At 37.9% G+C, this 24,432-nt stretch overlaps 1 protein-coding gene across 4 annotated transcripts in view; it reads right to left on the bottom strand.

Annotated features, from left to right (window-relative positions):
* Sclt1 (sodium channel and clathrin linker 1) overlaps positions 1 to 24,432 on the bottom strand; it is a 58,055-nt gene that overhangs the window by 33,072 nt on the left and 551 nt on the right. For 2 of the 4 annotated variants that reach the window (XM_090356951.1, XM_090356952.1), the window contains 8 exons: positions 21,272 to 21,339; positions 19,435 to 19,493; positions 18,654 to 18,726; positions 14,699 to 14,754; positions 12,766 to 12,901; positions 8,850 to 8,972; positions 6,751 to 6,798; positions 1,972 to 2,042 (listed from right to left, as the gene is read on the bottom strand). In XM_090356951.1, the coding sequence (XP_090213077.1) occupies positions 1,972 to 2,042; positions 6,751 to 6,798; positions 8,850 to 8,972; positions 12,766 to 12,901; positions 14,699 to 14,754; positions 18,654 to 18,726; positions 19,435 to 19,493; positions 21,272 to 21,339 (634 nt within the window). Of the gene's footprint in view, positions 1 to 1,971; positions 2,043 to 6,750; positions 6,799 to 8,849; positions 8,973 to 12,765; positions 12,902 to 14,698; positions 14,755 to 15,658; positions 15,842 to 18,653; positions 18,729 to 19,434; positions 19,494 to 21,271; positions 21,340 to 24,432 lie in introns of those variants that run through there. The other 2 variants (XM_090356953.1, XM_090356954.1) reach the window with 2 other exon arrangements.

Below are 24,432 nucleotides of genomic sequence, written 5' to 3'. Positions count from 1 at the left end.
TCCTAAAAATATATCCCCAAATAAAAATCCTTCCCCCAAGGACAGAATGTGGAGAATGTGAAATGAGAGCACATCTGAAATGAAAAATAATGACTTCCAGAAATGAGCTTGCTATGTATTATAAATATAACAGGGGGCCGGGAGTTTGGCCTAGTGGTAGAGTGCTTGCCTAGCATGCACAAAGACCCGGGTTCAATTCCTCAGTACCACATACATAGAAAAAAGCTGGAAGTGGTGCTGAGGCTAAAGTGGCAGAGCTCTAGCCTTGAGAAAGTCCAAGGACAGCGCTCAGGCCCTGAGCTCAAGCCCAGGACTGGCAAAAAAAAAAAAAAAGAAAAAGAAAAAGAAAAAAAGAAACTATAAATATAACAGAATGATAAAAGCACCAAAGGAGAGATAACACAAAATCTCCATTCAACTAAGTGTTAAACTCAATTGAAATAAATTGAATCCAAGAAGCCGACCTGGTAAAAGTATGATTTTTCCAAGTTTAGAACAGTAAACATTATGAGAAATAATTATAAGCAAAAAGGAAGAAACCAGAAAGATTTCTGAAAAACATCAAAATGACTATTCTGAGCAGTTCATATGTAATTGGAAAGTTGAGAAAGCCCAGAATAGGATGGCTAGGCATGGTGACAACGTGCCTGTGGTCCCAGCCACTAAAGAAGTAGAGGTAAGATAGTAGATTCCATAGTGTAAAGTTACCACAAGATCCTATATGAAAAAGTGAAAAAAAAAAAAAAACAAAACAAACAACCCAGGGATGTAGTTGAAATTACAAAGTACTTGCCTAGAAGCATGAAACTGAATTCAATCCCTAGTATCAGGAAGGAAGGAAGGAAGGAAGGAAGGAAGGAAGGAAGGAAGGAAGGAAGGAAGGAAGGAAGGAAGGAAGTGAGGAAGGGAGGAAGGAAGGGAGGGAGGGAGGGAGGGAGGGAGGGGGAGGAACTGGGAATAAGGGAAAAAAGGGGAAGGAAATGAGGAAGGAAAAGAGGGAAGACAAGGAAAGATCCAGTGTAATTTCAAACTTGTGTTTAAGAGTTTCTTATTTATTCTTGGCATGGTGATACAGAGCGTCTTAAAACTCAAATTCTGGTAATGTCAATATGCCCATCATTCAAAATCTGTCACACTTGAAAGGAACACACTTTTCCATAAAAGAGGCATCTGTTTGTCCTTATGCTTTTTCAAGTCTATGGCAGGAAAAGCAAGCATAGCTTTATGTATACAAGTCTGAGCTGCTGCTTAATGTTAAGCTATGGAACACAGTTAGTAAATATTGTGGCAAAGTTGCTTAAGACCAGTTCAATATTTAAGACCTTGTGGACTTCAGAAAACCCCAATTTGCTTTACCAGTCTCAATTTATTTGCTTTCAACTCAACCTTTAGGCCAATGTCTACAGACTGAGTGAACTTTCCTTCCCACTCAACATGCATTCTGGAGAGCCTACTAAGATGAAGGCTAGGAGGGAACCAGGCTCAGAAGCTTGCTAGTCAGCCATTAAAAGCTGCAAGGAAAGCTATCTTAAGAAAGTCTTGGTCAAACCTGTTGGCAGGGAGATTTTATATTTTTGTGTCTCCAAACACCAAAGACTTTCCCCCCTCTGCTAGCTAACTAAACAACTCCCTGAGAATGAATGTGGCCTAGAAAGCTGGTTTTCAGTGGTTCTCAGATTTATGCTTGCGTAGAGAGTGTGAACTGATAGCTGAGTTGCAAAGATTGCTGAGAATATGTACTAAAGTGCATGGCTGTGTACAGCATGTCTCTTCCATACCACCAGACAATGGTTTTACCATCATGATGCACTCCTACAATTATATAATTGCCTCCTGACTCACTTAGTTTCAGATCAAACATACAAAACAGCACTGACTGAAACTTAAAAGAATGAAAAAAAGCCCATTTGAAAAATTATGGCATTATCTGTTTCCCTATATAAAAACAGCAAAATTTATTTTTGAAAATACCTAAATTGTTTTCGGAGCTGCTGGATTTCCACATTTTGTTCAACTATTGCTTTCAGGAAGTGTTGACTAGCCTGTGGTAAGAAAACAAACATGGTATTAGAATTGACTTTAAGATTAGCTTGGGGCTGGGAGTTTGGCCTAATGGTAGAGTGCTTGCCTAGCATGCACAAAGACCTAGGTTTGATTCCTCGGTATCACATACATAGAAAAAAGTTCGAAGTGGTGCTGAGGCTCAACTGGTAGAGCTCTAGCCTTGAGAAAGCCCAAGGACGTGCTCAGGCCCTGAGCTCAAGCCCAGGACTGGCAAAAAAAAAAAAAAAAAAAAAAAAAAAGAGTAGCTATAAGGCATCTAAGTACAAAGGAAATGAAGCAGGATTTATGCTTATGATTGTTCTTGAAGAAAAAAAAATGTAACCCTGGCCATTTCTCACAACTTCTGCTATCTGTTTTCTGCAAACTACCTACATATCATTAACTTGTTTCTTGGCTATTTAATCTGTTGCACATATACTTGGGCAGAAAGTTGTTATTGAACAGCCTGATGGATGGAATTAGTGTAGAAAGAATTCAATCTGCTTGCTCAATGGAGTAATAATTGAGGCCTATGCTCCATACTACTTTCAGACTTCATAAGGGGATCAAACTTCATTTACGGGCTAATGTAAATTATTATTGAAAAGGTGATATACAGAGGGTTGAAGTTTCACATGTCAAACCGTACACTTCTTTTTAGACAATGAACCCCTTCCCTAGCTCACTCCTAGTTTTTCTCTCTCCTTCCCCTCTCCCCGCCCCCCTGACAAGTTGTATAGTTCATTTTCAACACAGTGAATACTGGGTGAGTAGCACTACTACATTTGTTCACTTTTTGTCCCCTTATTCTCCCAAAGACAGATAAATGAACAAAAAAGACAAAAAGAAAACAAAAACAGCAATGAAGAAAAAACATTCCCTAGAATTCATTTCAATAAATATATTTTAGATGATCAGAGGCACATATGCATGGTGTATCTGTGCTCCTCTAAGTGTGGCCTCCCCTGGTCTCACCATGGGTAGATAGCTGGACTCCCCGATACATTTATCATGTTCCAGAGTATTCTAGATCTAACGTCTGCATGTGAGAGGAAACATGTGCTGTTTGTGTCTCTGGCTTACCTCACTTAACATGATTTGTTGTTGACTTACTTTTCAAACAAGGTCATGGCCTTCTACAGTCTGAGCTGGCCTGGGACCCCTTGTCCTCTTCCACGTCCATTCTTCCCAAGTGCTGGACATAGTCATGGGTTATCATGACATGCTGATTTGCTTGATTTATTGTAGGGGTTTGGTTTTTATTAGCATACTTTAATTATACAATATATAATGTAAGTTGATCCCATGCGCCCCTCTATTAGCCCCACTTCATTCCCCGGTCCCCTTCCATGGCATGTCCTCTGGTTCTCCCAAGGCTCCTGCAAATAGCATTTTTTATTTCTCTATGGCCAAATAGAACTCTATTGAGTATCCATTCGTCCAGGCCTCGATGTGGTTTTAATTTGTATTTTATTATTAAAAATGCTGAGTATTTCTTCACGTACTTATTGGTCATTTGTACTTATTTTGAGAACTGCATGTTTAATTCGTAGGCCAATTATTAATTGCTGTATTTGTTCATTGAGTGTTCAGCATTAATCTTTATCTAGTTAGTACCTATCAAAAGATTCCCTTCCACTCTGTAATTGTCTCTTCATTCTGGTAATTATTTCCTTTAGGGTGTAAGAATTTTCTAATTTGTTGTGGTCCACTTTATAAATTCTTAGTCTTATTTCCTCAGCTCTTGGAAAGCTCCCCATCTCTATGTTTTCTCATGGTAGTTTCAAAATTTCTAACTTTATTGTTTTGCCTTTCCATAGATTTTCTGTGTTTCTACATTGCAGGTTGCATACTGGCAGATATGGGTCTTTTTAGTCAGCAAACTACCCCCACTACCACTCAAGATAGAAGACAGCAATAACAATAATTCAAAAGCAAGCCAGAACATTAAATGTAATTAAAAACCATAAACTTCATCCACAACAAGAATAAAAAAATAAACATCTCAGCATTCATGGGATGGATTAAGAGTTTTAAAACTGGATAGAGTAAAAGTACTAGTAATTTATTTATTTATTTATTTTATGGACAGTGCCTAGGCACTGTCCATGAACTCTTCAGCTCAAGGCTACCGCCCTACCCTTGAGCCAAGCTCCACTTCCCTGTTTTCTAGAGGTTAATTGGAAATAAGTCTCACTTTCTTTTGTGCCCAGGCTGGCTCTGAACCCTGATCCTCAAATCTCAGGATCCTGAATAGCTAGGATTATAGGTATGAGCCACTGGCCAGAAAAAGAAAAGATAAGGGATGGAAAAAGAGAAGCAAGGGAGGAAAGAGAGAGGTCTTCCTCAATGAGAAAACAGAGGATGAAAATGCTTTCCCAATTATTATTTGCAGTTTACTTGGTGTGGAGGATAATGGGTTATTGAATTGCTTTCTATCTGACCACTCAACAGAGCAGACCAGAATAGGATGTTTGCAGGCTGAGTCCTGCTAAGGCACTCTGTATGCAGACATAGCACAAGGGCGAGAATAGAAGCCATCCACTCCTTTTCTAAAGAAAGTCATCTACTCCTTTTCTAAAGAAATGATTTTTCCCTACAAAGGATGGTTCTGACTTCTACCCTGAGGACACACTCCTTTCCTTTCACATCTATCGTCCTGTCACCTCTTTACTTATAATATTGACTTCAAGTGTATTTCTATCCCAACAGACTATGTTTACAACTCTCAGCTTTCTCAGTCTTTTCCCAATTTCATTCACTTTATAATTTTATCACACTAGTTTATCCTGCCTGAGTCATCTCATTCTGCTTGTATTTGACCTCAACAACCTTACTGGCCCCTCACTTTCAGGTGGAACTATCAATTTCCTTTTTGGATTTTGATAAAATGATATATACCTTTACAGTACAAGATATTTAAGAGACAGATTACCACATTCAGAAGAATACAAAACTGGGCATTAGACAGATAAAAGCCACACAAAGAAAGTTAAATAAATAAAATTACTGAGTGCGATATTGGGTATCGTTTTGTTATGATTTACTCATTTCTTGAAAACTGCTCCAAAGCAGTTTTAAAACCCTTTAGTTTGGGGCCGGGAGTTTGGCCTAGTGATAGAGTGCTTGCCTAGCATGCACGAAGACCCAGGTTCGATTCCTCGGTACCACATACATAGAAAAAAAAAAAAAAAGCTGGAAGTGGTGCTGAAGCTCAAGTGGTAGAGCTCTAGCCTTGAGAAAGTCCAAGGACAGTGCTCAGGCCCTGAGCTTAAGGCCAGGACTGGCAAAAAAAAAACAAAAACAAAAACAAAAACAAAAACACAAAAAACTCTTTAGTTTGAAGTGTTTTCTTTTTCTATTCTAATGAGAATGTTTTGCTCTGGCAAAACATGCCAAAGGATGAGATCATGGAGGAAAGGATTATGTGATCAGAAGGCTAGAATTCTCAACTTTTCCACCTTCCCTCCAGTTAGTGGTAGTTTAACACATGCACATTTAAAAAAAAAAAAAAAAAAAGTCAGGCGCCAGTGGCTCATGCCTGTAATCCTAGCTACTCAGGAGACTGAGATCTGAGTACTGCAGTTCAAAACCAGCCCGTGAGACTCTCAAATTAACCACCAGAAAACCAGAAGTGGTACTGGGGTTCAAGTGGTAGAGTGATAGCCTTGAGCTGAAGCGCTCAGGGACAGCACCCAAGCACAAAGTTCAAGCCCCACAACTGACAAAACAAAACAAAACAACAAAACAAACAATGAAACAAATGGAGGTTGGTGTGTCTGAACACATGGCAATGTGTGGAAGACAGTGTGCCTAGAAGAGTTCCGTATCTTGTGGTATATGCAGTTGGGAACCCTGTCCTTTCTGAAGAAGCCATACACATTAAAGATCTGGTAGTTCACTCATTTAATCATTTTGTTCTCCAGTACCTTACTATTTTAAAACTTTAATATACTGCCAAAAATTGAGATTAGAAATTCATACTATTAACAAAAATATGGGTAAGCACTTTAGTTTTTTTTTTAAATATATCTTTAAGGGGAAGAGAAAAAAAGTCAAAGGAAACTGGAAATTTTACTTTTGATGACACAAACACGTTTTGGTAGTAGTAAGGATTAGCGGAGTCACTCAGAATGAATGAGAGAATGACTGTATGCACTGTCATAACTGCATTACTCCACAATGAGTATACATAAAATTTTATATGGTAAAAGAATGGAAAGTGAGGGAATCAAAGGTAAACAGAAGTGGGAGGGCTGATTCAATGTTTTGAGAAATTATAGGGAAATTCACATGTACTAGTGTTAGTACTGATGGCTAATTAACTACTTATAGTTTCATGTTCAAAAAATAAGTGTTTTACTCATTAAACACAGACTTACACTACTGTATATGTGTGCAAGATGAAACAAGAAAAGGTGTGTATTCTACAGCTGAGGAGCTCAAGCTCTGCATTTCTCTTAGGATATCTTAGCAAGGACCTCAACAGGACTTTGAGATGAGATGACGTGCAAATGTGTCAGCAACTTTCTATAAGGTACTGTGACTGTCGGGTTACTGAGTATGTAAGAAGATAATGAGGACCGAACTGCCTACCTGCTGTGCTTTCACATACACTTTGCCGCTGCTGATTTAAGTCAGCACAATATTTGCAGTGACAGCCACTAGTTCACGCAAATAAGTACAATTCATGGTATTGCCACTTACCATTTCTATGTTCTTAACGGCAGGAAGGTTTTGGGTCAGCTGCTGATCCTAGTGAGGACAGAGGTAAATTAGTAGCACTTCACTTGCAATCTATAGTTAAAAAACAATTAATTAAAATGAACACCAAATTATTTGTTCTATTGTGTTTTGTTTTTTGGAGGTAGAGGGATTGAACTCAGGGCCTGTGCTTGGTCCATTTCATGCCAACCCCTTCTGGTTTTAGTTGTTTTTCAGGTAAAACTCTCTGCTCAGCCTGGTTCTGACTGCAGTCCTCTCAATGCTTCCCATGGTCACTGGAAGGGAAAGCACATAGGACTGTACTAAGCCTCTGCGATTCTCCTGGAGCTCAGGATGAGAGATGCGCACTACTGTGCCCACCCAGGAATATCTCGGGCAGAATTTCCATACACTACATCATATGTGAATTGTTTTGAGCAGGGGCGTATATTAAAAAAAACAAAGCATCAGAGAAGTACTTTTCTGACTTCCTGAGGTAATAATTCTCAACCACAAGGAGAATAATAGTATTGTGTCAACTGGAATCTGAGTTATAATCATCCAATTATCAGAATAGCTGCTTCTCAAGATACACAGAAAAAGGGCCAGAATTGGAATTAGTCTATATTAATCAAGGCTTTTAGTAGCAAAAGAACCAATGGAAGAATAAAAACATTTATTAATAGAATGGGGAGCCTTATGAAGTACAGGAACTGCCGCTAATACAAATATAAAGTAAAAACCAGGTGGGAAGAGGATGTCAATGTCTCCTTGGAAAGAAAAGAAGCCTTCTGTGGCTGGCCACTAAGGTCTCAAGCTACAGAAAAGCTTTTACTGTAATTAATTTATGTCATCTGTTTTAATAACAGCCTACTTTTAAAGCATGTAAACATTTTTTACTTCACATAGTGCTGTCACTATTGAGCCAGTTTTTTGGCTAGACAAAGCTTGATAAACAATTTTGTTTCAAGACAATAGGAAATCAGGCTGAGACTTTTTTGTTGTTGTTCATTTACATCCATTTGCATAATGCTTTTATTTTATTGTACAAATAACTAAATAGATAGATTTTGGGGAATAATACCCAACCTCTTCTGATTTGAAGAAAATGAAAATGCATTTTATAATCTCAGAGAAAGGATTTTCTCAAAGTATTAACATCTAATTTTTTGTGAGATCAAAAAACAGATATTTTGCAGATTTTTGACATTTAGACATATTGTTGCTGGAAGAAATGCTTACATATTTGGACTTTTCAATGTATTTTATTTATTGGAGTGGAAAGTACTTCCTGTTTGAGATGGACTTGGGATAAGAGACAGTTTCCTTTATGGAAAGGAAGTGGAGAACTATCCCCAAGAACTTTCCCTTATGACCTAAGACTCTTATCTCCAATTAACCTCTAGAAAATGGGAAGTGGGGCTTGGCTCAAGGGTAAGGTGTTAGCCTTGAACTGAAGCGCTCAGGGACAGCTCCCAGGCGAATTCAAGCCCCATCTCTCACACACACACACACACACACACACACACACACACACACACACACACACACACACACACACACACACACACACACAGCTTTCATTGCCAGTCATATTATAAACAAAATGTGCTCTGTGGCAATGCTTTAATTATCTGTTTAAGACATCTATTTATTTTTAATAACAAAAAACATGGTATAGATTGGAGCCATGGCTCAAGTGGTAGAACACTAGCTGAACAAGCAAGCAAATGCAGGGCTGAAAAAGAAAAGAGAGAAAAGGAAAAGCAAAATTAAAATAAACACCTCCAAGCAATTCGGTGCCAATATCTCATGCCTATAACATTGTTACTCAAGAGGCTAAAATCTGAAGGATCACAGTTCAAGGTCAGACTGGGCAGAAAGACGCCATTTCTAACTAAACACCAAAAAAGTAGGCTGGAGGACTGGCTCAAGTGGTAGAGCACCAGTAATGGACAAGCCAAGCAAATGTTAGGCCCTGAGTTCAAGCCCTAATACTGATGAAAAAAAATTCATTGGACACTTCTCTCTGAAGTATCTTTTTCATTTTTTAGAATGCAATTCTTACTGCTATGAAGGAGAATCACTGAATGCAGGCTTACCTGTTGTCTCTGGCTTTCACCTGCACACATCTGGGCCTTGGTCACACATTCCCGGTGATGCTCCTGCAGCATGTTTAGCTCCTGTAAGGCAGCCTGCCACAGTCCCAGAACACAAGCCTTTTCCTGTGAAACAAAACAGGATGACTCACTGAGTTATTAACCTGCTTGAATTATTGTGAAATTACAAAGTAAAAACAACCTGGTGAAAGTCAGCTGGTTTAATGGTGGCAACAGGTTCTGAGAAATACCTTTAGGCACTTTCTCTTTGTGTGACAATCATGGAGCATCCTTACAGAAATGACATGGTTACGACACTGTTAGCTGATACTGATGTACAGGGCCCATCACATACCCAGTTCATCCCATCCACAAGTAACCTGTCCCTTCTGTGACTGTGGTAGTTAGAACATCCCTGATGATCTGCAATTGTACTAACAATTTAGAGAATAAGCCTAAAGAAACCACCTTAAGACAGATTCCATGCCCAAATTTACAAGCTTTATCAGAGATATGGAATAGAATTCACTCTACTTGTTCCACAAAAAAACTGTTAGCCTCAGAAATGGCTGAAAAAAGTATCCCCAGGAAACACACACTTTTTCCCCTTGATTTCAAATTACTGCAGGAAGTTAGAAAAAAAATAAAGTAAGAGAAGAAAATAAGAACTACTTTAACTTCAGTACCTGACAAGAAGCATTGCTGCTATGTAGCTATAACAATTGCCATAAATGTGTATGTGTATGAATTTTTGTAAGTATGAGTGAGGCAGTTTTGTAATTTTTTTTTTTTTTTTACTTTTTGGTCAGTTATGGGGCTTGAACTCAGGGCCTGGACACTGGCCCTAAATTCTTCAGCTCAAGGCTAGCACTCTACCATTTGAGCGACAGCTCCACTTCTGATTTTCTAGCGGTTAATTGGAGATAAGAGTCTCATAAACCTTCCTGTCCAGGTTGGCTTCAAACACAATCCTCAGATCTCAGCCTCCTCAGTAGCTAAGATCACAGTCATGAGGCACCAACACTTGGCTCATAATTACTTTTTCTTTTACCAAAACTTTAAAAAAAAAGGTGGGTGGAATTCTAATAGTGTGTATTTACATCATATCTTTTCGTTGATACTTCCTAAGGAGAATTTGCAAATTTTACTCTATGTACCTTTTGCATGCAATTTTAATTCTTATTTTCTGGTTTTGTTGTAGGGCAATGATGACAAAGTCAAAAATACTGGTAAGTTTATTAACTAAGACACAGGCTCATCATCATGTTAAGTGAATTAGGAAAGATTTTTAATATAATTACTATGAGAAAGTCCACCAGATCTTGAGAGAGACAGAAATGCAGACACTTGATCTCAGCCCTATCACATCTGTACTTTCCTAAGTGCCTGTGTGCTCTAAAAAGAACCAACTTTTCCATTTGACGTTCTAAGCACAGTGCTTGTCCAGAGACCAAATAACTGCATGAGCAATGAAGGAAGACATTCACCGGCCAAACGGCTGGCCTCAGTCATCATGGGGGCCCCGGTATGCTCCTGCTCCACTTCCTCCCCTCCAGGACACCAGAGGCTACAGATATCCAAGTACCTTAGGCAGTGGAAGTATATTTGTACCTTGCCTACCCATGTGCTGCTGTATACATCACGCAACTATACATTACTCATAAGACTAAATACAATGTAAATCCTATGTGAACACTGTACACACCGTATTGTTTAGGGAATGGTAATAATCTGCATATTGTCCAAGTAGATTCAATAAATCTATATCTACATCCACACACACATATACACTGGTTTTTGTTTTTGTATACTGCAGGGCTTAGGGGCTGTCTTCAGGCTCTTTTGCTCAAGGCTAGTGATCTATTACTTTGAATTACAGTGCCACACTTCAGGTCTTCTGGTGGTTAACTGGAGATAAGAGTCTCACAGACTTTCCTATCCGGATTGGCTTTGAACTATGATCCTCAGCTCTCAGCCTCCTGAGTAGATGGGGATTACAGATGTGAGCCACTATTGCCTGGTTCATATGTTTTTGATACACAGTTCTTTAATCCACAAATGTGGAATCCACAAATGTGGACAGCCAGCTATGCTTCTATCAATAGTCAACTTTAAATTTATATAGCTTAGTTTTCAATGTATGACACAGATCTCTTTGATGTTGTAATCAAAATCACACTAGGTGTTTCTTGAACCTGTACAAATATATTAGCACAAAAATAGGTATTGGAAATAATAAGTAAAAATAATATTTGACATTGTGGTTTTATTGTTTCTTAACATTTTTAATATTTAAAAAGAACATGCTTTCCTCATAATTTACCTAATTTTTAAATTCCTGACATACACATTATAAAAAATTCAATGTTAGATGTATATTTCTTATGAAAATAAATATATCCTTACTGATTTATCTAATACCACCTTCATAAGAATTCCAAAGCCGGGGCCGGGAGTTTGGCCTAGTGGTTAAAGTGCTTGCGAGCATGCATGAAGACCCGGGTTCGATTCCTCGGTACCACATATATAGAAAAAAGCCAGAAGTGGTGCTGAGGCTCAAGTGGTAGAGCTCTAGCCTTGAGAAAGTCCAAGGACAGTGCTCAGGCCCTGAGCTCAAGCCCAGGACTGGCAAAAAAAAAAAAAAGAATTCCAAAGCCAAATTCCCAAGGAATAAAGCCATAACTATTTTTATAGTCAAAAATAAAAATCATGGGGCCAGGAGTTTGGCCTAGTGGTAGAGTGCTTGCCTAGCATGCATGAAGACCCGGGTTCGATTCCTTGGTACCACATATATAGAAAAAAGCCGGAAGTGGTGCTGAGGCTCAAGTGGTAGAGCTCTAGCCTTGAGAAAGTCCAAGGACAGTGCTCAGGCCCTGAGCTCAAGCCCAGGACTGGCAAAAAAAAAAAAAAATCATAAACATTTCAAAGACCTATTTATAACTGAGGAAACTTATATACATTCGTCAGTCACATAGCTAAATAATAGAAAAAAATTTTAATCATATATGTCATATAAATACATGGATATAAAATTACAAATGAGGAAGAAAGACGATTTATCTAATATTTCAATCATTATAAGGAAAAACAGAAAAAGTATAAATTTAGATGCAAAACTTTAGAAACTTTGAAAACTGAAATATTAGGAGAAAACACAAAAAATGCAAAATGTATGTTTAAGGAATAAGGTTCTTGATTTTTTTTTAAAGCTTGACATTAAAATATTCTTAGAGGACCCCCAAATCATGTAAAAGCTTTATGATTTGATTTAAAAAATATTTGCCACTGAGTGCTGGTGACTGACATCTGTAACCCTAGGTATTAAGAAAGCTGAAATTTTTGGACCAGAGTTTGAAGTCAACTCAGAGAGGTAAGTCCATGAGATTCTTACCTCCAATTAACCACCAAAAAAGCCAGAAGTAGAACTCGGGCTTTGCACTCAAGCCTTAAGACAGGCACACATACAACAAAAGTTATTTGCCGACTATACCAAATATTTATCACAGGTTTTGTTAGAATTCTTTTTTGAAAGTGGGACTAAAACTCTGTACCTGACACTCTACCAACTGAACTATACATCTGCCCCTTGTTACTTTTTTTTTTTTTTTTTTTTTTTGCCAGCCCTGGGGCTTGAACTCAGAGGGCCTGGGCACTGTCCTTAAGCTTTTTCAAGGCTAGCGCTCTACCACTTAGGCAATAATACCACTTCTGGCTTTTTCTGTGTATGTGGTACTAAGGACCCAGGGCTTCAGGCATGCTAGGCAAGCACTCTATCACTAGCCACACTCCTAGCCCTCCTTGTTACAATTCTTCTCACCAAAAATCAACAAGTGGTGCCAAGTTAGTTACACTCTATCCTTCTCTTACATTGTGAGAAAGCATGACTGAGTCAGTACGTGACTTGGGAAGTCACACCTACCTGACTGGCTAGCTGAAGCTGTTCCTGAAGGCTGCTGACCACTTCCTCATCTGTGCACACTTGCCTCCCCATCTCTGTGTCAAAGGGAAGGGCCTCCAATTGCTTTTCAACCACGTCTTTTAGCTCGCCATGTAACCTTGGCAACAGTCAACGTAAGAATTTAGACTCACCTCTTTTGGGTCAATTGAAACAACTTTTGAATTAAAAATAGTTCTTTACACAAAACCATTCTCTTTCCCTCTCTCTTCCCATCTCCCCTTTTACCCCCTGCCCATGTTTTTGTGCTAATAATGGGGCTTAAACTTTAGGTCTGAGCTTTTGTGTTTTTTTTTTCTTCTTCACAGAAGGAAGGTATTCTACCACCTGAGCAACGCCTCCATGTATAGCTGTTTTTTTTTTTTTGGTTGAAAAATGTTTTCATAACTTGTCATTTTGGGCTGTCTCTCAGCTTCCAGTTCTCAGGTGTTAGCATTCTGAGTAGCTAGGATTACTGGCAACAAGCTATACAAAACAAGTTTTGACTGAACTTAAACTGAAAATAGAAATGCTTAGTCTTCAGTAGATATATTGTGCTATAAGCAGATTAACCATCTCAAACCCATTAAAATGATTGTTTTTATTTATATCACAGTGTCACACAAAGTGTTTTAATGTTTTAGAAAGGTAAAATTACAACTGGGCAGAGTGGCTTACACATACAATTCAAGGCAGTTAGTGAACTCTCACCTCAATAAACAAGGCAGGTTGGTGGTATGTGTGCGGCATCCTGGCTATCTGGGAGAGATTGGTTGGTGGGAGGTCCCTTTTCTACTTTGTGAAAGTAGGAGACCCAGTGAAAATTAACTAAAGCAGTGAACTGTGTAAGAAACAGACCAAGTGATAGAGTACCTTGCTAGCAAATGTGAGACTTGACCTCCTAATTCAATACAATTTCCATGCTATTTCATGATAATTAAAAGAAGTGATCCAGATATCATTTAAATGCTATCACTTTCAACAAAAATAGAGCCTTACACTCCATAGTATTATGTTGTTTTCTCCCGTGTGTTTCACAAAATTCATTTACATTTTTATTAGTTAAGCAGAAGAGAATAAAATAGTTGCTGGTTAGGAAATCAAGATTATTACATATTCTTAAAAAAATATCTTCACAAAAACTTGACTATAATTCTGAAAGCCTTTATTCTTAGCAGTAAATTACAGAGATTTTAAATTTAAACTACAGACCCCAGCCAAGCAAGGAGATACAACTCTAAAAGACTTTTAATTTATAGTGATATAAACATAAAGTATATAATATTGAAAACACTTTTAAAGTAGGGAATATTATTTATAGTCCATGCATTGTGAGGTATAAACTACAAAGCAAATCACATCTGCCTAAAACACTTATAAGAGATCTACTGATACTACATATTTCCTTTGAAACTAGGACAATTAAATCTTTTAAAACAATTCAAATATTTAGAACATGTTTTCAGGTACAGTAAAACGAAGGGAATAATTTTAGACACAACTCTCTAGTACTGGAGAACCATGAATTAGCAGTGACATTCTCAGCTTGTAACCTGAGGATAGAAAGTTGTCAAGTTTGCATTCCTCCAGTATGCTTCCTAAGATGCATATATATATTCTGCACCACATTAATGCCTGTCAGTACTTTTAGTGTTCACTATGTAGCCTAATCCTGCCAGTGCTTTCTCCCTTACAGTCAGTACTATGAAAAAGGTACTGTTATCTCTAATGCATAAACACGGACATTAAGCAGAAAGGTATTAATGACTTGTCCAGTCACATGTACTAGAGCCAGGAGTCAAAACAGAAAACTCAGACCCTAGAGTCCACACTGTGACCAAGTAGGCTATACATATCAAATACAAAAGCCACCTAACACTACCAGAAAAGCAAAGAAACCAATAGCTAACTGATTTACCTTTCATTTTCCTTAATGACATTTTCAAGTTGTAATTTCATCTCACCCATCTGTTGCTGCAAGAGTGAAAAATAGAACAGGAATACATTTTACACACAGTGAGATTTCCACTCAGTAGTTTATTTACATGCAGGCTGACTTTATGATATTAGCATATACACTGAAAAGAAGGAATTACTTATTACTCTTAACAAGCAATATTAAATATGGATAGCATAGCAGGGACTGTTCCTTTATTTTCTGCCCTGCACAAAATTCTATGGTAAACAGTCAATGCCACTTCAAGTACAAGGATAAAGGTAAAAGATAAGTAGTTCTCAGTAAGAGTGGATAGCCGAGTGAAGAAAAAGGAAGGTCGTGTAAAATCACACTTGCACAAGAGTGTCATCAACTTCTGATGTGCCCGTTTGTCTTGACTGTGCAGCCTGGGCAAATGGAGAGGAGCCAAGCCTGTGGAGAATTTGGCAAGACATGTGTGGAACAGGCAGTGCTCCAAGTCTGTCTTTCTTCCTCTCAACCAGCTTGGGGAGGAGATCAGCAATGGCCAAGTCTAACTACAAAGTTGGCACGGAGGTGATTTCCTCCCAGGACCCTGCTATGCCCTCATCATAGCCACATCAAGGTGAATTAATTTACTATCAGACAATTAAGCACTAACCAGGCATGGAGTGATATCGTAAGACAAAATTAGAAAAGGCAGATGCAGGATCCTCAATGTCATAAGAAGTTTGGGTATTATTATGGGAATTATCTCCATTTCATGATTTCATGAACTAGATATTTTCAAACTTATAAAAAAGTTCATCTTGAAAAGTATTCTTTGCTGTCAAATAGCTAAAATCAAATGTAGAGCACAATAATGAAAAATCCTTTACTATAAAATATTTCAAGCTATTAATATTTAGAAAAATTGAAATTTACACAGCACTTTTCAGATCACCAAAATTTCCCAATACTTACATTTCAAGATGAAAAATCTTTCATATAAAGAACTGAACCAATATTTTCCTTGTTTTCAGTTATCCTATTTTGATATAGCCTACTTGTTTAAATAGGTCAGTAAGCTGTTAGAATTAGTTTTAATAATTAACATCTAAGTGAGCAACTCTTCCTGGAAGTAGCTATCAGCATCTTTTTTCCACTCTAAAAGAAATAACAAATGTTGCTATCAGAAACTCAGGTTTCCTATGGTAGCTTTTCATTGATTTAGGAGGACTTTCAGGTGCAAAGAATATCAAGGGAAAAATAAAAGTTGACTATCTTAGTAAAATATCTGATGAAATGAGTACATGTGAAAGGCTATAGAACATTTAAAAGGACTTAATTTCAAGATAGCTATCTATTCTGTGATACAAAAAATCATACAGTAAATCGTCATAGCAATTCAGTAAATAGGAAGTTTTGATAATTTGCTAGTCTTAAAAATGAGTGTAGACCACCAACTGTTCAAGAGCTAGCTCTCAATTATTCTTTATCAAGATAGAACAGTACTACTGGCTTGAATCTAAGAAGAAACTAAAATGTACACAGTAATGACTAGAAAATAAACTGACTTAAAAAAAACTGGAGGGCTGGGAGTTTGGCCTGGTGGTAGAGTGCTTGCCTAGTATGCACGAAGACCCAGGTTCAATTCCTCGGTACCACATACATAGAAAAAAGCTGGAAGTGGTGCTGTGGCTCAAGTGGTAGAGCTTTAGCCTTGAGAAATCCCAAGAATATTGCTCAGGCCCTGAGTTCAAGCCCAGGACTGGAAAAAAAAAACCACAACAAAACAAAAAAGAACCACACTGGATTATGATAAATAGAAACAGAAATTTAAAGAAATGACTGTTTTTAAATTTCTGGTTCACTTTATAAGTTTATATATTAGAGGAATAACCTGGGTAATGAAAGTCTACAATGTAATGGAAAAACTAACTGGAGGGCCAGATTTTGAAGGCCATATTTTGTCTTTGGTTTGCTTTCCTCCCCTCCTCTCTCCCTCTTTTCCCCTCTTCTTTTGCCTCTGCTTACCCCTCCCCCTTTGTGTGCGTGTGTGCGTGTGTGCGTGTGTGCGTGTGTGCGTGCGTGCGTGCATCTCCCTCTGCGGGGTCTTGTTTCCTTCTGTCTGGCTACCACACACTGAGCACTCACTTCCACATGTTCCTATTTCCATGGCACTCAGCTATGCCTCAAACCCAAGCAATGGAGCCAGCTGACCTTGAATGCGAACCTCTAAAACCATGAAGCACAACAAACGTTTCCCCCTTTAAGTGGATTTCTCAAAGGCATTTTGTCACTGCAACAAGCAGCTAAAGCTGGGTGCAATGGCTCACACCCGTCATCCTACCTACTCAGGAGGCTGAGATCTGAGGATGGCCATTCAAAACCAACTCAGGCACTAAAGAATGTGAAACTCTTGGGGCTGGGAGTTTAGCTTAGTGGTAGAGTGCTTGACTAGCATGCATGAAGACCTGGGTTTGATTCCTCGGTACCACATACATAGAAAAAAGTCAGAAATGGTGCTGTGGCTCAAGTGGCAGAGCTCTAGCCTTGAGAAAGACCAAGGACAGTGCTCAGGCCCTGAATTCAAGGCAAAGAAAAAAGAAAAGAAAAAAAGAATGAGACTCTTATCTCCAATTAGCCACCAGAAAACTGGAAGTGCACTGTGGCTCAAGGGGTAGGAATCAGGAACAGCGCCTAGACCCAGAGTTCAAGCCCCACGACAAGACAAAACAAAACAAAAAAATAAGCAGCTGAGGAACAGACCATACTATGTCTATGTACCAAGAGAAGAGAAAAAAGTGCTTAGAGACAGCCACTCTTACAGCATTATCCAGAGAAAACTAATCTCAGGAGTTGTTTTTATAGCCATTACTTGCCTTCCATGTACACAGATGTCACTTTGCTGTCCTTACTTTACTGAATTAATCCAAATACAGAGCTATCATCACCACTGGAGGGCTTAGCTTGAGACATGTTAAGTTCTAGCTAAGGAATGCTTCTATTGTATTGCATTAGAAATTCTGGGGAGAATTTCTAATATAAAAGACATTCAGTTGAAAGAAATGTATTACAAGTACTAGTTATATTTGACAAATCAAGTTTACTGAAACCCAGTCTGTACCCTGCCCCGAATGATTCTATGCTCCCATTCCAGCTTCCGTGTGCCTAGGATCAGAAGTATTGGGCCCCTGGATCCGTCTCTCTGTAACAATAGCTCCATCAGCTTCTTTATTCCTTTTTTTTTTTTTTTTTTTTTGGTGCGTCCTGGGGTCTTGGTTCTGAGCTCGCCTAAGCTCTTTCAGCTTAAGGCTATGGCCCTATCCCTGGGCCTGGGCACTGTCTCGAGCTCTTCAGCTCAAGGATACCATCCTACTCTTGAGCCAAGCCCCACTTTCCATTTTCTCTGGTTAATTGGAGATAAGAGTCTCAGGTCGTTTTGTGCCCTGGCTGGCTTTGAACCTTGATCCTCAGATCTCAGCCTCCTGAATAGCTAGGATTACAGGCGTGAGCCACCGTGCCCGGCATTCCCTTCATTCTTAAACTCCATGACTAAAGATTCTAGACAAGAAGCCAAGATAGTTTAAGCATACATTAGATCAAGAATATCTCAAAAACTTAAGTCAAAGATGTCTGTTAGAGAAAAGTTTGTTGTGCAAATGATAAATGAAGAAGGAAAGAGAATAACACACGAGGTCTGAAAGGATCTGAGATAGTCTACTAGAGAGGAAGACATATAAGCAAAGAACAATGTCATTAAGAGATTCTTCTACACAACTAAGAGAAACTTCTGCCAGAACAAGAAAATACTGAACTAAAATAATAAAACTAAGGATGATCTTTAAACACATACGTATGATTATATATTATGGCAAACATTTTTCAATTCATCAATTCATTAATGCTTTAAAAAATTAGGATTCTGTATTACTTTTCCTTCTCAAAACATAGAAGTTTAATAGTTATGTCATACCTGATAATATTTTAGCTGTTCATTTAGTGCTTCCAGATGTGTATCATATTCCGTAATAAGAAGAGCTAAAAAGCTAAAGGAAACACATAGCATATGGAGAGCTCCATTCAGTTTAATAAATAACAAGTAAAAAGAGTTATTAATGTATAACAGTGTTTTGCCCTTTTTCCCCAAATGGTATGTGTGCCTGTATGTGCACTAGGCCTTCAACTCAGGGGTTCCTGCACTTGCTGGGCTTTTTGTGCTGATAGTCCACTACCACTGCAACCCTATCTCTAGTCTAGCATTGTGGAAATAGAATCTCAAGGAATTTCTTCTTGAGATGGTCTCAAACCACAATCTTTTAGGTTTTAGCTTTCTGAGGAGCTATGATTACAGGTATGAACCACTGGTTATCAGCTTTATGCACATCTTTTAAATCTTGGCACAATTAACATTTTGACAGGAAAATGTCTTAATTGTGTGTATGCAGCAGAGTAGGATAGTTTGCATATTACAGGATATTTAAAAGTATGTAGCCTCTAACCTCTAACACTCCAGTGGCACCCTCACTTTCCACAGATTTTGTTGTAGTAAATTAAAATGTTTCCAGGTACTACTATTTCCTGAGGGATCAGGAAAAGACACCACTGTGACCCATTATTACAAACTCTATGGTATTTTCTTACCAATGAAATAAAAAGCAAAAGCATTGAAGCTAAACTAGAGAAGATCATAAGGTTAAAGGAATTCTGTCATTGATAAAATAACTAAGAAAATGATGCTTTTGGTAATACTTTACCTTTGGTCAGTGACTGAGTTTATTAATGTGTCAACTCCATCTCCTTTGAGGACAACTTTCTACAAAAAAAAAAAAATGTATTTTAAAACATTTTCTCCTGATTCTAGCCAAAAGGGACAGTGGTTTAAAATTAAGTGCAATTCAGATTTTTATATTATAAATTACAGCGAGCGATATAATTCAAAATGAGAAAAAAATCAACTATGAAATTGAGATGCATTTGGTAAATTTAACACCTATACATCGTTATACACTCATGGTAAATTAGAAATATGAAGAAATGAACTATAGGAATGGCTCACATGTTAGAAATATGAAGAATTTTTCTTTATTACATATTGGCCATCTGGACTATTCAATTTGTTTGCCCATCTATTATTTGGATTATTGGCTGTTCTGATGTTTAGGTTTTTTAGTTGTTTATATACTCTGGTTATTAATCTGTGCCAGATAAATAGCTGTTAAGATTTTTTCCTACTCTGTAAGCTGTCTCTTCATTCTAATAACTGTTTTCTTTGCTATTCAGAATCTCTAGTTTGATACAACTCCCATCTGTCAGTCTTTGCTCTTATTTGCTGAGCTATTAAAAGTTCTATTCTGGAAGTTCCTGTCTATGTTTTTGTCTTCCAGTGTTTTCCCTTTGCTTTCAAAACTTCAGGCATCACATGAAGACCTTTGATACCATTCTGAATTGGTTTTAGTACAGGTGAGAGTAATCTAGCTTGTCTTTTGCTTGTAGATATTCACTGTCTCAGCACCATTGTTCAATAGGTTATTTTTCTCCTACATAAGCTGTTGGTTCCTTTGTCAAAATTCTGATGTCTGAAATGGTATGGCTCATTTACAAAGTCTTGGTTCGTTCCACTGGTTTACATGTCTGTTTTTGTGCCAATAGTGTGCTGTTTTATCACTATGGTAGTGTACTTGAAGTCAAGGGTTGTGTTAACTCTTCATTGTTATTTGTTGCACAGGATTGCTTTGGCTCTTCAGGATCTTCTGTGCTTCTATAGAAATATGAGGTTTAATTTTTCTACCACTGTGAAGCTAACTGGAGCTTGGATGGAGATGGCATTAAATAATAGCTTGCTTTCGGGAGCCTACCACGGTTAGTTAGACATGGACATTAGAAGACTTCCCATTTTCAGTGTCTTAATTTCTTTTTCAATGTTTTATACTTTCTACTGCAGTTTCTTTTACCACCTTAGGTAGTTTTCCTGATTTATTTCTCTGTATATTGCTGATGTTAAAGAACAATTTTTTATATTGATTTTATATGTACTACAGTATGTTCTGTTTTTGTGTGTGTACAGTTTTTAAGGTGTTTTAAGGATAGAATCATATCATCCGCAAACATGAAAAATTTGACTTTTTCTGTTATTTCTATTTTTATTTCATCATGTCTTATTGTTGTGAAAGTGACACACTCTTGCCTCAATATGTATTTTAGAGGGACTGCTTTAAATTTTTCTCCATTTAGTACAAAGTTGGCCATAGGTTTTCCATACGTTCTTAGCTTTCAGTCTCTTTACTAATAGCTTCTGCTCTTCCTACATTCTCAAGCCATGCCATCATTCCTAAGAATTATGGGAGTTACAGCTTGCAGCTAGATGCATTTTCAGAAACAAGTTAGTGTATTTCAAACTGGAATGAATTTTCACTTTAGAACTTATCATTTTGTGATCATAATATCAGTTCTAACTCGGGGGAAAATTTTTCTACAGAAAAACAATTTAAGTGAAAATAAGCTTTGTCATTATAACAATCAAAGGTGTAAAAAAAACTCAGAATTCAACTTCACATGAAAATAATCCCAAGTAGAATGTATTTAAGTATGTACCTGTTTAGTTGAGAATTGAGAAATATTTTCCATTTGATGATGTGTAAGGACTTCATTTAATTCTTCATCTGAAACACATCATGAAAAAAAACAATTTGAGTTCACTAGGTAATGTTCTATGTTTAAACAATTAAAGAAATAATAATTGCTCCTGATTATCCGATGAAAATGGTTGTTACTGCTTTTCAAATTAAGAGCCATCCATTTCAATAGACAATTTTAGAACTTAAACTTAGGCTATTTTGTATTCTGAAAAAACAGCTAAAAAGAACCAAATTTTTCTGCTTTCCTCAATTTGAATACTTAGTGTCTCCTAGCCTGTTCCTCAGGTTGACCAAGTAAGAAATAAATACTACACACACTTTTTTTAGGAACCAAAAAAGATTTGGATAGTTATAGTCACATTCTTCATAAATCTTAAAATCAGTTTTTAATTCCTTCAGAATACCCCTCTACATTGAGGAGAAATGTCAAGACAAAGAAACCAAATAAAAGAGAGTGTCAGGAGGTCTGGAAAAAAGGAGGTCTGGAATAAAGCTAAGAGCTTTAAGTAAATATGAGAAAATATTTTTATTCACACTAAGAAAATGAAAAAAATACAGAACATATCAACCAACAAACTATATAAATACATATTCTTTCAAGATCATTTTGGACATTTAAAATTCATTACTTGCTCTCACTAAAGCAAGACTAACTTTCAAGACAAAAAACGTATTATCAGGTAAAGCACAAACTACAATAAGGAACCAAAAGACTAGAGAGAGGAGTAAGAAATCCTCCACACATATGGAAGAAATCACTTTTAAATAGCCCTTGAGTATCTTGAGGAATTACAAAATAAATATTTTGATCTCAACAGTAGTTTAAAGGTGATATATCCCATAACTTGCCTACCATGCAGTCTATGGCTTCAACAGCTCATCGGCTGAGTATCCCCTATACGAACACTTGGGACTGGAAGTGTTCCAGACCTCTATAAATTTTCAGATTTTAAAATATCTGTATACTTTCCTCCTGAGCATTTCTAATTTGAAAATCAGTAGTCCAAATATTCTCCAAACTCATCATGTGTTAGCAATGAAAAAATTTTAAATTGTGCAGGATTTTGGATTTGGACTTTTAGGCTAGGTAAGCCCACACCAGAAACAAGCCTGACACTACAAATCTATGCAATGTTAGCAAAGCCCAGTAAATCTAAACTTAAATGCACAGGGTTATTCAGGACCATCTCAGAAGAAATAGAAAATAGACCTAGAAAACAGAGTCAAAGATACATTATCTCAAACACTTAAAAAAGCATTTGATGCATTTCAAGAAATATTTATGATAAAGTTCAGCAAAGTAAGATTAGAAGACTTTTTTTTTTTAGGGGGGGGGTGAGTCATGAGGCTTAAACTCTGAGCCTGGGCACTGTCCCTGAGCTCTTCAGCTCAAGGCTACCATCCTACCCCTGGGGCCTGGGCATTGTCCCTGAGCTCTTCAGCCCAGAGCTTACTGCCCTACCCCTTGAACCACAGCCCCACTTCCCATATTCTAGTGATTAAGTGGAGATAAAAATCTCACTGTTTTTAGTGCCTGGGCTGGCTTTGAGCTGCGATCCTCAGATCTCAGCCTCCTGAGTAACCAGGATTACAGGCATGAGCCACCTTGCCTGGCTACAGAAGACTTCTTAATATAATGGATATCTACAAGAAATATAACAAGTATCATGGGTACAAGTATCATGGCTTACTAAGAAAATGTTAAAATCTTTCCCTTGGAAACTGGAATAACACAAGAATAAATTTTAGCTTTTCACTATCATAATTAAAATGTTTTTATGAGGACAGGTAGAATTTAACACTTTTTTTTTTTTTTGCTATAGTCTTGATCGTAAATGAAGCCTTAGGGGCCTACAAACTTGGTTAGGAAACCATCTTTCCCTCTCCCTTCCTCTTTCACCTGTCTCTACCTTTCTCTCAGAGTCTTTCCCAGCCTTCATGAAATGACTGGCTCTGCAACCACAGGCACAAAATGATGGAACCAGGTCAGCCTCCTGAGTAGATAGGTATACTACAGGCAGGAGCCACAAAAAAAGAAAAAAAAGAAAAACTTATATTGACATTTGAGAGAAATCCTGGTCACCGTGGCAATCACTCGCTCAAGACAGTAAGGATGTACTGTGCTGTTGGGTAGTAAAGAACTCAGACTTCACGGTGGTCCACACTGGACCTCAACTTTATCCATGAAACCTCCCTCTCTCCCTACCCTAGTTACACTTCTCAATGTCATACCAGTCATCCACAGAGAGTGGTTATTTCCACTTTGAGCCTGAGAAAGAGTGTCAATGCTTTAGTCAGCACATGCACGCCATGTGAACTAGATATGGGTATGTAAGGTCTTATTTGCATCATCTTTATTTTATTTTATTTTTTTTTATTTTGCCAGTCCTGGGCTTGAGCTCAGGGCTTGAGCACTGTCCTTGGGCTTTCTCAAGGCTAGCACTCTACCACTTGAGCCTCAGCATCACTTCCGGCTTTTTGATATGTACGTGGGGTACCAAGGAATTGAACCTGGGTCTTCATGCATGCTAAGCAAGCACACTACCAGTAGGCCAAACTCCTGGCCCCTATTTGCATCATCTTATTCAAGTTCACAATGATTACTGTGTTTATATTCATAAAACAAGAGCAGAGAAGCTAAGAAACTTGTCCAAGGGTACACGCCTAACAAGTAAAAGGAACTTATCATCTTTGATTTTACCTTCCCATCTGCTCAACTCAAAAACCTGAACTGTCTTCTTTTCCTCTTTCTCCCAAATGTCTTTATCTTTCCATCTCCTCGCATCCATCTTTAATGGATCAGGATCAGGACAGTAGTCATCCAACGGCACTCAGTTCCTCAGACAGCCAGACTAGGCTCACCATGTGAGGATGGGATCTCGCTGTCCAAGCACTGGGTTTCTTCCAGCAGTTCTTGTGCAAATGGTTCAGGGGCCTTTTTAACCCTGTATATTCCATCCAAAACAACCTTGTGTCAAAAGTCTTTGGGACATTTTCCTCGTCCCTTCCATGTTACCTGGGATTACCTTCACAGTTCTTTCTACAAGGTATCCATCCTTACTGACACTTTCAAGTTTCAAGCTGGACCACAGCGTAGTAATTCACACACCTGTCGCA

This window comes from Megascapheus bottae, chromosome 23, assembly GCF_031878675.1.
Source record: "Megascapheus bottae isolate mThoBot1 chromosome 23, mThoBot2.hap1, whole genome shotgun sequence".
Classification (NCBI taxonomy): Eukaryota; Metazoa; Chordata; class Mammalia; order Rodentia; family Geomyidae; genus Megascapheus; species Megascapheus bottae.
This window is presented reverse-complemented; position numbering and strand designations above follow the sequence as displayed.